This window comes from Onychostoma macrolepis, chromosome 22, assembly GCF_012432095.1.
Source record: "Onychostoma macrolepis isolate SWU-2019 chromosome 22, ASM1243209v1, whole genome shotgun sequence".
Taxonomy (NCBI): Eukaryota; Metazoa; Chordata; class Actinopteri; order Cypriniformes; family Cyprinidae; genus Onychostoma; species Onychostoma macrolepis.
In genome coordinates, this window is record NC_081176.1 from 21,665,901 (window position 1) to 21,682,731 (window position 16,831).

Here is a 16,831-nt window from a genome sequence, read left to right on the forward strand (position 1 = left end):
ACTGATACAACGTTGCTAAGCAAACATTAGGAAATATCTGACCGTTGAATGCCGCAAAATTGACCAATCAGAAACATATAGAGCGCTGAATTTATTAAACAATTGAAAGGGATGGTTCTCCCAAAAATGAAAATTCTGTCATTAATTACTCACCCTCATGTTGTTCCAAACCGGTAACCCTGGGTTACCGCCTTCCGCCATTTTGGAGAGTACCCCAGAACGTAATCAGTGCTGTTTACGTTCAGTAGACAGCGTGCGCATTCTGAACTTAAACAACGCGTTGAGGCACTCTCCAAAATGGCGGAAGACGGTAAATCGGGGAGAAGAATTGCTGAATAAATTTTGTTATTATTGTTTTCTTTGCGCTCAAAAAGTATTTTCGTAGTTTTGTAAAATTAAGGTTGAACCCCTGATATCACGTGGACGTTTTACAGATGTCCTTACTACGTTTCTGTGCGTTGATCGTGGTAATATCTTTGCTGTCTATGGAAGGTCAGAAAGCTCTGAGATTCGATCAACAATATCTTAATTTATGTTCCGAAGATGAACGAAGGTCTTACGGGTTTGGAACGACATGAGGGTGAGTAATTAATGACAGAGTTTTCAATTTTGGGTGAACTATCGCTTTAAATCATTATTGGTGAGTGCGTTTTTGTGGAGTTTTTTTTTTTTAAATTGTTTACAATATGCTTCTGAAATGTCAGTATCCTTTGGTACTAGCCTATAACTTATCACACCATTGTTCATCTTCAAAATGTCAAGTTTTCTCATTTTCTCCTTATAAACACATCCAAACAGCTACAAGAACATACTAAAATTATTATACTCTATAGAGGCCCAAAAAGGCCTCATTTCTTTAGGAAAAATGGAAGGTGTAGTAATTCTGAGTCATATGTGGCATAGCCTGGCAAAAGCAAATAATCCAGAAAGGATCTGCTGTTCATTTTTAAATGCACAGAGCTGGAGGCCCAGAGAGACAATGCTACACTTCTTTCAGCTCAGGGGTCAGCGATGCCTGGCTCCCGGCCATACCCACCACCGGCTCGATGGGTTTATATATTTATACTCGCTCACTGTTGCTGCTGTTCTCTGCGGCTCTGTGAGGAATTATAACAGGGACAACACATTGGGCGGTTGTACACTTCATGAACTTAATTCAGACTCTCCTGTCTAAAGATGTAGTGGTCAATACGTGTTAATGTTGCTGTTAATAAATTTGGAATTTTATACTTTCAAATTACAGTCATGAACTCTAAGGGGATGTTTGGCCTCCCGGTGAGGTCAGAGGATCCACAAGAGACATCTGGACTGGGCTGCAGTGGCTCAGGCCTGGAAAATACAGGGTCTGTTAACCTGCCAAGCGGGCTGCAGATAGTGGGTAAAGGGGGAAAATATGAGCACTATGGCTGGAGAGAGGAGACAAATTGAGTATTTTAAGATCCAAAAAGTTAATGGCAGAGGGAATATGAAAAACAACAGGACACAGGGGTTTCTTAGCTATTCCAGACATTAAATCTGACAAAACATCTCTTTGGGTCCATCTGGGTATGTCCTGAAAGGTGAAATGATTTATAAACAAAGAAATTGCAAATATGTTTTAATAATAATAATAAATTATATCATATACGATTTCTATATTACAGTAGTAGGAAAAAAAAAAAAATATATATATATATATATATATTTTTCCCACATGTACGTAATATGTAATATACTGACTCCTCCTGGACATTTAAAGTATAACACCTTAACTCTCATATGACTAAATCCTAAAAACTATGCTTCGGTGGGAGTTTTATTTTGCTGTATTATTTAGGAGTTATTCCTCAAACGTTTCTGCGGTCAGACTATCAAAACGTCAAGATATTTTTACTTGAACGTCAATTAAAATACAATTTAACTGTATTCATTCCTGAGATGATATATGGACATTCGCTGAAATATGTTACATAGTCACAATGTAGCATACGATAATTTATATATTTATTATGGAATAATAAGTTGCGTTTACGATTTCAAAAATCAAAACATTTGGTTAAAAATGACTATTTTAAAAATATATTTCACAGTAGGCTATGCTAGTAATTTATAGGCTAGCCATCGAATTAGTAATGGACCATGCACGCGCTCTGCTGTCTTAATCGTTTACGTACTAATTTCGTTGAGTTCTGCTTGTTTCTCTGAATATCATTATTCATGATATTTTAAGGGAAAAAAAGATCAGGTTCTACCGAGATTTGAACTCGGATCGCTGGATTCAAAGTCCAGAGTGCTAACCATTACACCATAGAACCACGTGCACCAATGTTCCAGTCACGCTTTAATATTTGAAAAAATAGAACATGACTCAAAATCTATTTATACTTCTAGCGTATAAAATATAGTTACACACTATATGTTATTGAGATAACGTTTTATCGTGCCTTCCCAACTCTGAATGACAATGCATGTTGATTTTTCATTCAACAAGTACAAAATGTATCCCTTTGCCTTACTATTAAAGTTATTAAACTGCGTTAAAATTACTATATCGCGCAAAACAACAACAACAACAAAAGACCGTGAAATCCGCGAGCTAAAGCTAACGTTATCAAACTTGATAGCTCATATAGTACTGCCAAGTGCTCGAGATGAAGACTTACCAACCGTGAAAATCTATGTGAAAAATACAGAGCAACCTGTGAGGGTTGCAATTACTCCCACGGTCAACATGTTCATCAAACTATAACGCCTCTTCCATGAATTTTAATAGTAATCTGACGCCCTCACTTTTGCAATACCGCGATTGAACTGAAGGGGGCAGCCGGCGCTCGTGACACATATGGGATGTATTCTCATTATTTCAATGATTGCAGTCTTTATTCAAGCAAACAAATTAGGATATTTGCGATGATTGCGACAATGACAACACAAATTAGGCTTTTTTTAAAAATCTATATATTATAACAAACAAACGAAAAACTTAATATTTTAGCATAGCATCTTTACTTGCAATAGGCCAATGTAATTAAGACAGTTTTAAGAAAATGTCATCACACAGTTGGCTCATTAAAATGTCAAAAATACAATAACAATTAAAAGAAATGTGTTTTATATTGTCAATATAAAAATGGATATGAATTTATTCGAATAAAGAAAGAACTGACAGGCAGCCAAGAGCATAATTGATACACGTCTATGATTATAGAGACATATCTCTGTATATGCAAGGTTCCAGGTTGAAGCAGCATTTTTGTCGGTATGAATCATTTTAATTATACTTTGAATAATTAGTGAGGTGGAATTTCTGGTTCCTGTGTTTTGAAGTTCGATATCCTGTGAAGGGTGCAAATGTGCTTGAATGACAGTGTGTGTGTGTGTGTGTGTGTGTGTGGATACTGATGTGGGTCATTACCCCTTCTCTTCCCCCTGGGGAAAGCAGGAAAGAGGAGGAGGGATGGATGGATGGATGGATGGGGGAGAGTTAGAGGGTAGGAGGGGGGTTCCCAGGGGAGGAGAATCCAATAAATCAGCCTGCCGTCTCCGTGCTGACATGGGGCTTGTCTGTGAGGGGTGTGTGTTTGTGTGTATGTGTGTGTGTGTAGAGGGGATCACAACAACAGCATAGCCTTGTCTGGCTGTCAGTCACCTCCATACTGGCCAGGCAACATACTCACAGGCCTCCTGCAGACCCTCATTACCATTCATCCATTAGTTTTTCTGTGCTCAGTTCTGGCAGGCTGATTACTTACGTCTCCTTTTCTTTCTTTAGTCGAGTTTTTCCCAAAGTAGAGTTTGCCTCATTGATATGAAGTGTTTTCTTAGCAAGGTCACATCTTTTAAGCGCATGTATTGCAACAATTGCTTAAGCAGATAGTCAAGTAGGCTACTACAAGTGTCACACCAAGAGCGAAGTACCAACACAAATGCAAACAAATTATCTCTTCGCCACTGAATAAGTGACCCTTTCTGCTCTAAATATAGATCTGTAATTGGAGAATGTGAAAACGCCGCTGTCAGTTTGATATATGTGTGCAGGTATGTTTGCAATCGAGTGTGTGATATATCCACCATGGAAACTGTATGTTAGAGAAAGGGAAACCAAAAGCAACAGTATGTGTTAAAAGAATATATAAGTAAATGACATCTCATTAATTTGTGCTGAATTTCAATGTGTGGAAATGCAAATGATTTTCAGCAAATAATGACTTACATTTGGTGTGTTCATTGCACATAATGCCACGCTTCAGAAGACTTTGAAGATTATTTTATTTTAATTCATTCCAAAATAGATCAAAAATGCATTTAGTATCTATCCATTCATATACAGTGTATATATATATGTAAAATAGAAAATTATAATAAATATATTTATAAAAAAATATATATAAATTAAAAGTTAAAAACAAACAAACAAACAAAAAAACATCATGGTGATTTAATTGTCCATTCATGATGAAAAAGCCTTTTAAAATATAATGAATTATAAAACATAAAACAGGAAATAATGTCATAAAGAGGACCCTTGTGACTGTCAAGGTCAAGATGTGTCTTAAAATATCAGATAATTCACTTTTTTGACAAGGTTAGTTCAAGTGGTAAAATGCCATGTGGTGCAACTCCCCTGAAACTTAATATTAATTTTTAATTTATTTTTATTTTTTACTAAATATAACATCAAATAATGTTATAACGAAGATATTTATTTAAATTAAAAAGTAAGATATTTGCACACACACACACACACACACACACACACACACACACACACACACACACAGACACACACCACACACTTTAACTTGATGGTTACACCATGACATTTTTAGATTCATTAAATTAAAAAAAGTTGAAAATTTTATACATTTTTTCAAAAGCATGTGCATTTCTAAGTTTTCCATGTTTATCATAGTCACTGATTTGTGATGAACTATCTCTTTAAATACTCACCCTACTGCCAGCTCTCAATGCTAAAAGCATATTTTCCTAGTAACGAAGCAAGTAACATGTTGGTCTTTTCTGTTTAGCTTTCAAAATGCTCATATCCGTGCTGGTGCAATATTGTGTGGGCTGCATGTGAAAGTGAATTACAGGGGAAGATCATTGATCAAGTTTGTTACTTGCGAGGGACAGCTGTGGAATAAATAATGTCAAACATTGTAGGGGATAAAAATGTCTTTTGTTCAGTTTTCTTGGCTCCATTGGAAAGCTCCTCTCGTCTGATCTGAAAAATAGAGATATTGACCATTGCTTGTAAAACTTGTGAGAATTCCGAGCTTTAAAATACTCCTTTTTCTGTCTCCCCACAAACACACACACACACCAAAACATCATATATCTGGCGTCCTGCAGCATGACTCTAATATGTGGCTCACTTATGACTGTTTCCAATACATATGGACCGTAGTGGCCAGGAGACCTGCTCTGTGTATTAAAATTCATGGGAAAAATGGCAATAATGACCCTCCCCCTTCCAGTCCCCATACATCCTCTAAATCTGTATCTCTCTTTTAAGCAGATCCCTCTACACTCCTCCTTCCCTCTATTTTCTCTCCTCCTCCGCATCCCTTCTTTCTGTTTTTTAGCTGCACTGCTGCCAGGTAGTGATTTCTACAGTGGGAAAATTGCTTTTTCAATATCTGCCTCTCTAATTATGAGCCCAGCTAAAGGGGTCACGCCACTGGAATACTAATAAATGTCTCCTGGGTTTTTGCACACCGAAAGAGAATTTACGTATTATATTATTTATGTCACAGCGGTGCTTGAGAACCACTGTCGTTCATATTGTTTTGTCAAAAAAGCAAATCTGAACAATTTATTCAAGATATTCCTTAGCGATAATGCCTTTGTAAGCTTATTAAGCTGTATTCCCTGACCCAAAGCAACACACACACACACACACACACACAAGAGATTTGATTTAGGTCACACACTAGTTCTTATTGCCCCCCGGAGCATGTTATCTTTATAGCGAAGCTGTGTTTCATGTGTCTTCGAGATCAAAGATCAAAAAATTAATGCCGGACGGACTATCTCAGGAATCTTCAAAATCAAGATATTTCATAAACAGATGGAGAGACTGGTGGCCTAAACAAAAAGTGATTTACATAGGAAATAGGCCCTCGTTTTAAACCACTAGCCGTGGGATTTCATTGTGGGTGCCCTGAAACAATGCAAAGCGATTTAAAGTAATAAAAAAAAGAGAAGAGAGAGAGAAAAAAACTGCTTTACATCACAAAAGAAATTTGAATTCAAATGTCTCCACCGCGCGCACCGAAAGGGTTAAACGGTTTCTTGGTCGCTCTGAGCGCCTGACTGACGTTTGGGGTTCTGTAATTGTGACGCGCGCCAATCAGCGAGCGGTCAGCGCACCCCACGTGGGGCGCTCTCGGCGCTGATTGGCTAAAGCAGCCAGTGTTGATTGTGGCTGGGTCAAACCCCACGTGGAGATTTCATTCAATCATTGTACAGTTAGCTGCACCCTTATTTTTCAATCGAAGTCCTGTGCATAAAATTAGACAATGTGAAGGGAACGTGTGAATAGCCGACAGAGACGGGGTGCTATATTTAAACTACATCACAAAATATAATTTTTAAACATTTCGTGCAGAGGAGATTTTAGTAGACTTATTCATTTGGATCATTGTAGCCAAAACAATTTTTTTTTCTTGGACTTTTGCACTTGACGTCAATGACGTGATGCTTAAGGGTCAACTTTTTGAAATTGAAATTTATACATCATCTGAATAAGCTTTCCCTTGATTTAAGATACAACTATTTGAAAATCTGGAATCTGAGGGTGCAAAAAAATCAGAATACTGAGAAAATCGCCTTTAAAGTTGTCCAAATGAAGTTCTTAGCAATGCATATTACTAAACAAAAATTTGCTTTTGATATGTTTACAGTAGGAAATTTACAAAATATCTTCATGGAACATGATCTTTACTTTATATCCTAATGATTTTTGGCATAAAAGAAAAATCAATCATTTTGACCCATACACTGTATTGTTGGCTATTGCTACAAATATACCTGTGCTACTTATGACTGCTTTTGTGCTCCAGGGTCACAATTGTTCTACTAAAAATACATTAAAAACAGTATACATTTTATTTTCAAATAAGCCATTTTCTTAAATGGCTTAAAGTAAAATTTTAGGTGGTGTATCTGTCCAGAGTTCATCAAAATTAAATACAGTCTCTCAGTATAAAGTTTAAATGTTGACAATGACATAGTTTATTTCTTCAAAAGGAGCATCAAAACAAGGAGACTCTCTAATTTTATTAATATTTGAAAAACTTTTGTTAGGTTAGTGTGGTGTAAACAAGATTATGGTAGCCATTTTGTTGTCATGTGACAAGAAAACCTAAAATATCACATACACAGACTTTTTAATATGAAAACAAACTGTTTATTAATTTTAAAAGGGGTAACCACAACCAATCTTAATTTCGATGTTGTGTATTGTAGTACTTTTTCTTGATAGTCACACAACTGAGCATTTGTGGAGTCATTAAATCAGAATAGACCTATTTGTAGAAAATGATATAAATGTTTTTCAAAAACTGGATGAAACCCTCAAACACAAAAACCACATTTCCATGCCACGAACTAATTTATAAAGGATACCTCCTTTTAACTATCCCAAGGCATCCTTATTTGTCACTGACCCACATGCATAAACAAATACAGTACTGAACAGATCAATCCATGCGTCTTATGGGTTCCCACTCCCACCGCAGCCTGAAATGAGCGTAACTTGAGAATTTAACTCTTTGCTTCTGGTTACCACAAGCCAAACCCCTTCTCTTTTTTGCACAGGGGGGGCATGCGTTTCTCTTGAAGAAAACAACTCGCATGTCCCATTGAAAAACAGCTGAGGATCCGAAAGGAAGGAGCGGATGAGGAGAGAGAGACAGAGAGAGAGAGAGAGAAGCAGACAAAAGAAGCTGCGGCTGCGTTGAGTGTCGCGTCTTGGGAGCACGATAGCTGGCCATCCACTTGGTTTCTTTATTATTTTCATCAGTAAAACACATCAAGGGCGGGGGAGCTCTGAGGCCCGAACGCGTGCATTCTGATATTTGGAGGTGCGTCGTAGCGAGGGACTCGATACCGGACTGGGCGCATCTTATATCGCGCGATAAAGCAGAACAAAGGGAGTCTTGAGCGAGGAATGCGCGAGCCGAGCCTGGCGCCGCCGAAACAGGGCCAAATGTTCTTCTGAGTCCCACAGAAAGGCGCAAACTCTTCTGAAACAACATTTAAGGCTGCACCGAAACAGAAGACCCCCAAACCGCAACGAACCCGTTATTCACCATGTTTCCCCAGAATCGACCCTCGGTAAGTTGCCTTACTACTCCGTAAAATGACCGTCTGCTTGATGCGCAATGCGCTTTTGTACGTTTCATATATAGGCTAAAACAAAGTCTGTTTGTACCCTTTGTCTCATTATTTTGGTTAAACGTTCATATGGATTGTGAAACTGTAGTTGGCCGAGAAGTGCTACTCATCAGGGCACGATTAGATCAAATCAAGCCACACTAAAATGTGTTTTTAAATAGAAGGTAACCAATGCGATCAATTTAATCAATGTGCTTAAAGGATACTATTTCCCCTTTATGTTACTGTTATTGTACCCCATTTCATGTTGTAGGCAGATCTCTGCATTTCTGCTGTTTTAACCACTAATGTACTATAAGTTGCAAGAGTGCCACACTTCTTTTCACCTTTCATACATTAAAGTTTTATTACTTTTCAGATTTCAGTACTGCATTAACCTCCAATGAGACCATCCTTTGATGCAGCTATTTTAGTCATACATTTTTTTTTTCCCCTTATGCTCTAAGTTAACATTTTTCCCCATATGCTATTTTTGTTTGTTGTCTTTAGCAGAAGGCATCCTAAAGGAAGCTAGTTGGGATTTTAGTATTCGTGGTATATCAGTTAGGCCAATAAATCAGCCAGTGTTTGGACTTTTTAAAGTTAATCGGTCGATAATTGCATTGCTTGGTCGATTAATATGTGCGTTAGACGTGTCAGAATAGTTCAAAAGTCCTGTCAATATATAGTGCACAATGTATTATAGCAAATATTGGGGAAACAATGTATGGTTTCAGTGTACATCTCAATTGCTATAATTTAAATGTAAGCCTGTATCACAGATATATCGGGCGTGATTTTGGTCACCCTGCTCTCTGGTTATCGTATTGGCTGTCTAAAAAACCCATATTGGTCGACCGCTATTTAATAAATGTCAGTTATCACTGAAAACACTGGACTGATTGAATCAAGCAATGTGTTAAAATCCTTCCTGAGGTTTCCCTACAGTCGCCATACACCCCTCCCCCAGCACCCCCAACCTTCCCTAAGAATGCTTTGACATTCATTTCCTAAGGGATGGAAACTAGATTCCACTGGGGTGTGCAATTTCGTGATCTGAAGGAGATGTGCGGTACATAGGTGAAGTATTTTGGTTTTCCACCCCTTTTAGTTGTTGCTCTGCAGTGACCAGGTTGCTCGGTTCTTTTCTTATTTCTCTTTAGAATGATCGATTGGTCCAACCTGTTTTTCCAGGGCACCCAGCTAGTTCTGGATACGGCCTCTTTCCACTCACCTTGAACAGCTCGAAACATGAAGAGGTGGTTGGGATGTGATACAGCTATGCTTCATCATCTTAATAAGAGATCTTCTTCAGTCCAAATCATAGCTTTATGTTTTTAGATATAACCTGTAAGTATCCATATAAAAAATCTGAAGAGAGATTAACTATGGCACAGATATTTAATTTTGTCAATTATGAGTGAGTGTATCTTGATGAAAATGGAATAAGACCGTATGCGTTAAATAAAGAGGTTGAAACACAGACAGAACCAACCCACTCATTCCTCAGCGTGTGAACAAGGTTAATTCATTCGAAAATTATCATCTTGTTTAAAAAAAGCAATTTAATACAAAACCTTTTGTTTGATGAAGGGATGGCTTCAGTCAAAAATCTCTCTTCATTTCCCCTCTTAACCAAGACAATAATTTTCATGCTAATTAGTCAGTCCATCCATTAGTTTTTTGCTTTCAAAGAGCTTTTAACACTGAATGGGAGAGTAAGTGGTTGTTGTACACAGTTTAACTTTAGGCTAATAGAGAGAGTCATACCTATATTTTATGGGGTTAAATAAGGTTTTTGTGTTCAGATAAAAGAGAGAAAATGATTTGCACCTGTATTTATATTGCTTTTGAGAAATGCAAACAAAAAAACTGGATTGTTTACATGTGAGGCTACATACGACTACTTTTACATTGTCATACAAGTGGAAAATCTTAATCGGCAGGTTGAAACAGTGGGCAGTTCCTACAAATTGCCTACTGACACCTGCTGATTGGTCCTAATTCTGGCTTCTGGAGGGATCTGCTCCAGCTAAGACGTCTCCAGCAGAGGAGCACCACTATCCTTCCTATGTAAGGTATTTCTCAGTATTCCTCCCTGACGCTGTTCCCATTTCCTCCAGCCTTCTGTACGCAGAGGAATCCAAGTGAAATCAGGGCATGGCCCATTCCGGCCATGGCACATGCCTTGGCACCCTCAGCCAAGTCACCCTCAGTTTGCAAAAGTCATTGGGAGAAAGCATGGAATTCTTTGAAACCGAAAGAACAAACAGGCTGCAGGTTACCTCATAAAGGAAGCACCTAGAGCAATTACCACAGCTGACAAGCCAACGTCGCGGCGCCGCTAATGTATCCTGACAGCGGGGAAATTTGAATAACGAGCTTGCGGAGAGGGTAGAGAAAAGATGTGATGTTAATGAAACAGGTGCCTGGCACCATACTACACCCCACATCCCCTCCCCCGTCTAAGTAAGGGATTACTGGGGCATTCCTTAAAGCTCCATGCTGCCGTAGAGTACGGAATCAATGAAACAAGGCCGCGCCTAGGTCAGATTCCCTGGGAGGCTCTTTAAAATGCAAATGCCTGCCGGTTGTTGACACTGTAGTCGAAAGATTTCATATACAATGCCGGAACTTCAAACATTGCTGCGGAAAGCATCGCATGGCTCCTTGGATTTGTGTGTAGACCTAAAAAGAGGTTCTTCTTCAAATGGTTCAGAGATACAGAAAGTCCATTCCAATTATATTTAGCCTCAGTTGTTCTCCACCCCGTTTCCTAGGGTGGATGTTTATGTGAAAGCTTTATTTTTTTTAAGGGAAAAACATGATATAATTAGCAGGCTTGCTGGTTCTCAGAGGCTTCACTTGGCTCCTTGTGAAAAGACACCTAAAGAGAATATACAACTGTTTTTAAGGCACCATTCTAATTTAAACAATGAACTCAGTGAAGAGTTTGGAGAATCCCAAATTGTGCTCCGTAGCTATTCTCTGGGAATGGAAACGTCAAGCATGTGGTCCGTTTTTTCCAAGAGATTTGTGTGTGAAAGCAGAAACAGCTTTATCAAAGGTTAGGCCACCGTGTTGACAGGTTTTGGGATGTTGGTCATCATGGCCGGCCACAGCATTTCACAGGCTGTATAGCAATTCTCGGATGCAAGCCATGTGGGAGTCGTGTAGGCCCCTCAGCCAGACCTCTGACAGAAAGAAAGAAGATGTGGTTTGGACAGCTCAGTGGACATAGGCGCAGTAGTGTTTAGCAGTTTCTTCTTCGTTTAGTGTCTTTGTAAGTGGGTGGGCATGGGGATTTGAGATCATTATGGTTTGATGCAACAAAACATGTAATTAGAGGAGAAGAAATGAAAACATTGCATGCACACTCACACTTTCCAAGACGCAGTGTGAGTGTGGTAAAGAAACGGACTTGGACATGCCTATAATCTATAGACTGGGCTTTTCATAGTATCTAGACAGCTCAAGCTATAATTTCCAGCAGACTCCAACTTTATCATGACCTGTCCCTTACTAGAGGTCATGTGAGAACTTCTTTGCGATTCTTCACTGGTCCAAAATGGAGAGAATTTTGCCATGATAGAAGTCATTACTGCCTCAAGCTGTCTTTTCCTTTTGTGACCCGTATGCATGGCATAATATAAGATTTATATCAGTTTTTCCATAATGCAGATTACTATTTCTGTGACTCTCGCTAAGACAAGAGTGGCCCGCAATGCCCTGCCAGGTCCATGCCAGGTTAAGCCCTTGTTGTGAAACTGTCGAGGTCAAGCGGACCATTTACTGTGACAACCATCAAGGAAAGTTGCACGGAGGATTTACAAGCCGATTTAGCCTGAGAAGCAGGTTATAAGAACACTGAATTAAAATGGTTGCCATATTGAGACCGGACACATAGAAAGAACCACAATAATGGTCTCTCTGAGGTGGTGACACACTGTGGTTTCGGAAACCTGAATGTCTAATTAATGAACATTGAGTCTCCAAAAAGCTCCATGCGACTCGCTCTTTGGTCTCAGCCTTTCAGCGAAGGCCTGCTCTCTTTGTCATTCCTTTTTTCTTTCTTCCGGAAGTCTCTTTGCACCTGTACGCAAAATTAAATAAAAAGAGGTGAATATCAGAGTGAGAGGCTGGGTGGGGTAGAGAGAGAGGAGATAAAGAGGAAGAAGGGAATAGAGCCAAGTGTCATTCCCCCCTCCTCCCGCCTCCCCCCGTCAAATGGCCTTCCTCCTCTTGTTCTCCAGACTCTTTTCTTTGGCCTGTGAGGAGTAATTGTAGTGTGTGTGTGTGCTCCCTGCTAGGCCAGAGCTGTGAGAGCCCGGGGATCTGGACAGCAGATTGAAATGCAGGGCTGGAGAGAGGAGCTCGTTAGAGTCTCTAACAATGCGCCGTGTCTCCCATGAGTCGAAGGCCGAGAGGCTCCATTCTCCCTGTGTAGTTCAGTCCAACCCCCCCTCAAACACCCCCCAGTACTCCAAGCCTGGTGCCCCGACATAGGGTGACCCCTTTCACCCACAGACACTCTCCACCCCCCATTTGATATTTGCAGCTACATCTGTGTCCCCATCCCTCCAAGACCAGCTTTAAGCTTAAACTGCCCATGTACTGTGTCTTTCATTTTCTAAGTAACTCTTGGCTAAGTCAAGGCCTTTACAGTGTTAATGCAGGTCACACATGCTCATAACACCCTATGACACTTTGCCAACGGTTAGCCACTCAAGTGCTTGGCAGTAAATGCGACTACCGTCAAAACCAAATGCTCCATGCTAATTGAAGTAATGGGGCTTTATGCACTTTCACATTTGATCAATCATGTCCCTTTTGGCGGTTTTCCCCTCTTTTAGCTCATTAGAAGAAGAGTTTCCCGTGAGAAGTGCGAGAACCCCTGTGAGGTGCAGTCGTGGGCTCAAGGACCTTCGTCAGCAGAAGTGCTTGAAGGCAGGCGGATGGACAGGCCCTACTGTACAGCACATAGGCTTTTGTCTGCCTGTCTGTCTGCATTACCCTGAGGCCAAGCTCCTAATTGCTGGAGCTGGCGGAATTCAGTTAGCTTGGTGGAGTCCCACCCTGATGGGGTCCTCTTTCTTGCGCCCTCTTCTAATCCATGCTTAATTTTAAACAAGTGTCTTAATTCTAGCAGTGAGCATGGTCGCCACCCCAATCCCCCGTCCTCAGCACACCCACAATCAATGTGATATAGACACGCATCTGTCTGTAATGCTTTATCCCTTTACAATGGAGCCTATGTCATGGAACTACCCCAACCCCCATCCTCTCTCATTCTTTCATTGCTTTCTCTCTCGTTCTGGGGAGCTTGTCTTTCATCAGTGTCCTTCATTTCTGCCATGTGCACAGTACTCTCTATCATGTTCGCAGACCTCTGTGCAATGAGTTCCTCAAATCATGTTTGCACTGAATGAATCATCTGATTTTTGAAGAACACATAATTCACTGTTTTAAGCCGAGTTTCATTATAAGTGTTGAAATGATTAACAGATCCAGGTCCATGCGTTAGGCCCGACAGTTGGATTTTCATCCATTTAAAAAAAATAAAAAATTCAGATGCTAACTCTCCTTTATTTTCCCACATAGGCACCTTTGCAACCACCCCCTGGGTCCTCTGCTTCAGCTGCTGCAGCAGCAGCTGCGGCCGCTGCAGCATCGGGGTCGACCCAACCTCTGAAACTCACTTACTCCGAGACCCTGGACCGCATAAAGGAGGAATTCCAGTTCCTGCAGACACAGTATCACAGGTACAACCCCCTTTCTAATACATATATGCGCTAAGCTCCAAGATGTCTAATGTCAGTATTATCAAGAATGATTATTCCCAAGCCTGTAATTTAGTCAACCCATGGAAGGGCGTCTTTGCAGAATTCCTGATGCAGTGCAATTTGTTGGGCTATAAAAAAGGTTAAAATGTCAGTGTTTAGGGTTGTCAGGTTGCTTTCTTGTGGTTGCTAGTTTTGTGCTTTCCCAAAGATGTGTGTGAGCTCTAACCAGCCTGATCAAGATGACTGACCCCCAACAGCTAGCCATCCCTCTGATCAACCTTCTACACCATGGGTGTCCAGTTCTGCACCTGAAGGGCCATTCTCTTGCAGAGTTTAGTTCTAACAGTTGTTAAATGCACCTGAACTGTTCTTCTGGATTATTAGAAACTTCCAGGGAGGTTATTGCTAAAAGTTGGCCTTCCAGGAGTGGGATTGGATGCCTTTATTCAACACCGGTTGGAATTTTTAACAAGTAGGGCATAGAATTTTGTTAGTATTCAACAGAAATCCCTTGCTGTAGCTTCTGAATGGGAAAGGCCCACCACATTCTCATAACGCACACATGCGCCTTTGATTCTGTGGGTATGTGTTTGATGTGTACTCTGAGACTGAGGAATGTGGCCAGACCAGGCACGACCCGTGTGTGATTTCTGGTAGTTGCTGGCATCCTCTCTGGTATGGTAGTCCGTGCCCCTTCTGCACACTCGTACACCCCTCCTTATTACTGGCAAGCCTTCACACGGCTGCAGCTTTGATTCCTCATGCCAGATTCGGCAAATCCACCCAGTCCCCACATTCCTATTGTTAGGTCTCTTCTGTTCCCGCCTTCGGAGTTCAGTCAAATAAGCTCAAAAATCCTCTGTACAAACACAGTTCAGCCCTGCTGATGGATGCTGGTTTTACACTTATATCTGCCTGGATAGTTGTGGTTGAATTTGTTCAAAATCTTTCCCAGAAGCCAACAGCGAAGCAGTTACTTTACGCACCCTTCTAAATGAATTGAATGGATAATACAGCCCTCTATTGGTGTCCCAGTCAGTTTTTAAGAGTTGTTCATCTGCTCTTGCTTTTTGCAGTTAGCTGTTGCTTGGATATCTAATGAATCTGGCTTAAGCCTGATGCAGAGGACCAAACACCTGCACAATTGTTATCGATATAGAGCAGGAGCCAATTCTCTTGTTGGGTGTTTATTATTACAGCATTTCAACATAAGTTTAATACTTTGCTCAAGACCTAATAAGCTGCATTTGCATTTAGTAAAATAATGTAAGATCCTATCAGTACGGTATGCAAATACTTCATGCAAGTTATGCTTGTTAATCAGTATTAATTGTCAGTGTGATTTTGGTCTGAATTGAATGAACAATGTGGGCACTTTATTACTTTTCCATTATATTTCCTTTTTCCCATCTAGAGCGACAAAAACAAAGAGCAGAAGATGTGCGTTAGGTGTGCAATTGATGCTTTTGTTTCATTCTCATGCTGCCACAGAGAGCGATGGGAAATGTAGATTAGATGTGTGAGCCTGATGCCTCATAATTCGGTTAAAACAGTGGAATTTTCTGGCAAGTTTTATCACCATCTTTCATCAGTGGTGCACAAACTGTCTGAATACTATGGCTTATAGTCAAGATTGACAAGTATTATGATCAATACCACTTGGCTTCTCCCATGAGGTTCTAATTGATGTGCTCTCCAACTCAACTTAGGGGCTCGAAGAAAATCCAGAGTTTCCCCACTCATAATTATAGCCAGTATTGCTAATGTATGCTTATCCTGTAAATACCATCTTTCCGACACAACAAAGCAGCATTATAATTTGAATGTCAAACATTGTGAGTTCAAGTCAATGGGTGGTTTTACAGTTTGACTTAAATTTCTTGATAACACTGTAATTAGCCCCTGAATGGCACTTCGTGAGGCATCACAATGTGAAGCCTGAAATCGCTGATCTTCTTTAGGTCAGACAACAAGATTAGCAGAGGCCTTCCCATGGTGTTCAGATGCGGCATTTCCCAAAAGAATTCTCCTGCCACAGAGCTGGTCCCGCTCCAGGTAGAACGTGGCAAGCACACACGGGACCCGCCAGACAGGCACAAACAGCTCTTGGCTATATGTGGCATGGCTTAGATTTTAATTTTAGTTCTCGTAATTTGTGTCTGGAGGCTGATTGGTGTTGGATTAAAGGACAGGAAAGAGTCAGAGCTAAAGAGATTTGGCAAGATGAGCTGGGGAGAGGTGTGTTTGTGTGTGGGCGCTGGTCTATGTGAGAAACACACTTAGGCCGAGGTCAGGTTACAGTGCAAGGTCCGGCAGGAAATGTGAACTGGGCAGGAACTGCATAACAAAGAGAGCTGCTCCATACGGTGCTACCATGCTGTGTTGCTTGCAGCGCTGCACATGTTTTGCGTATGTCTCTGCGTGTTCGTGATCGTGTGTTTAGGTTTGGGTGTTTTTTTGTGTAGAAGGCCTCTAATCAGCAGACAGGAGAGCTTTAGACCGGAGGTTCTCATTACAGTAGTTCTTGCTTTGCCCTGCCCTTTTCCAAACACACAAGCTCACACACACCAGCTCACCTACCTTGCTAATGTGTCCTCTGGGTTTGCAATGGCTCAGACATAAAGACAGCCAACCCACAGACAGCCACCCGCACACAAACAGCATTGCGCTGATACCCAGGATACCTTCTT

General features: G+C 40.6%; 1 protein-coding gene and 1 non-coding gene across 11 annotated transcripts in view; one reads left to right on the plus strand and one right to left on the minus strand.

Moving 5' to 3' along the window:
* Positions 1–256: 256 nt before the first annotated feature.
* Positions 257–16,831, plus strand: part of tle2a (TLE family member 2, transcriptional corepressor a) — a 37,520-nt gene continuing 20,945 nt past the window's right edge. For 2 of the 10 annotated variants that reach the window (XM_058761800.1, XM_058761799.1), the window contains exons 1-3: positions 258–580; positions 7,801–8,319; positions 13,960–14,120. In XM_058761800.1, coding sequence (XP_058617783.1) covers positions 8,296–8,319; positions 13,960–14,120 — 185 coding nt within the window. In that variant the 5' untranslated portion in view covers positions 258–580; positions 7,801–8,295. Of the gene's footprint in view, positions 581–7,760; positions 8,320–9,521; positions 9,709–10,304; positions 10,437–13,959; positions 14,121–16,831 lie in introns of those variants that run through there. The other 8 variants (XM_058761796.1, XM_058761802.1, XM_058761803.1 and 5 more) reach the window with 7 other exon arrangements.
* trnaq-uug (transfer RNA glutamine (anticodon UUG)) lies at positions 2,223–2,294 on the minus strand. The gene has a single exon. It is a non-coding gene; the product is annotated as a tRNA-Gln (tRNA).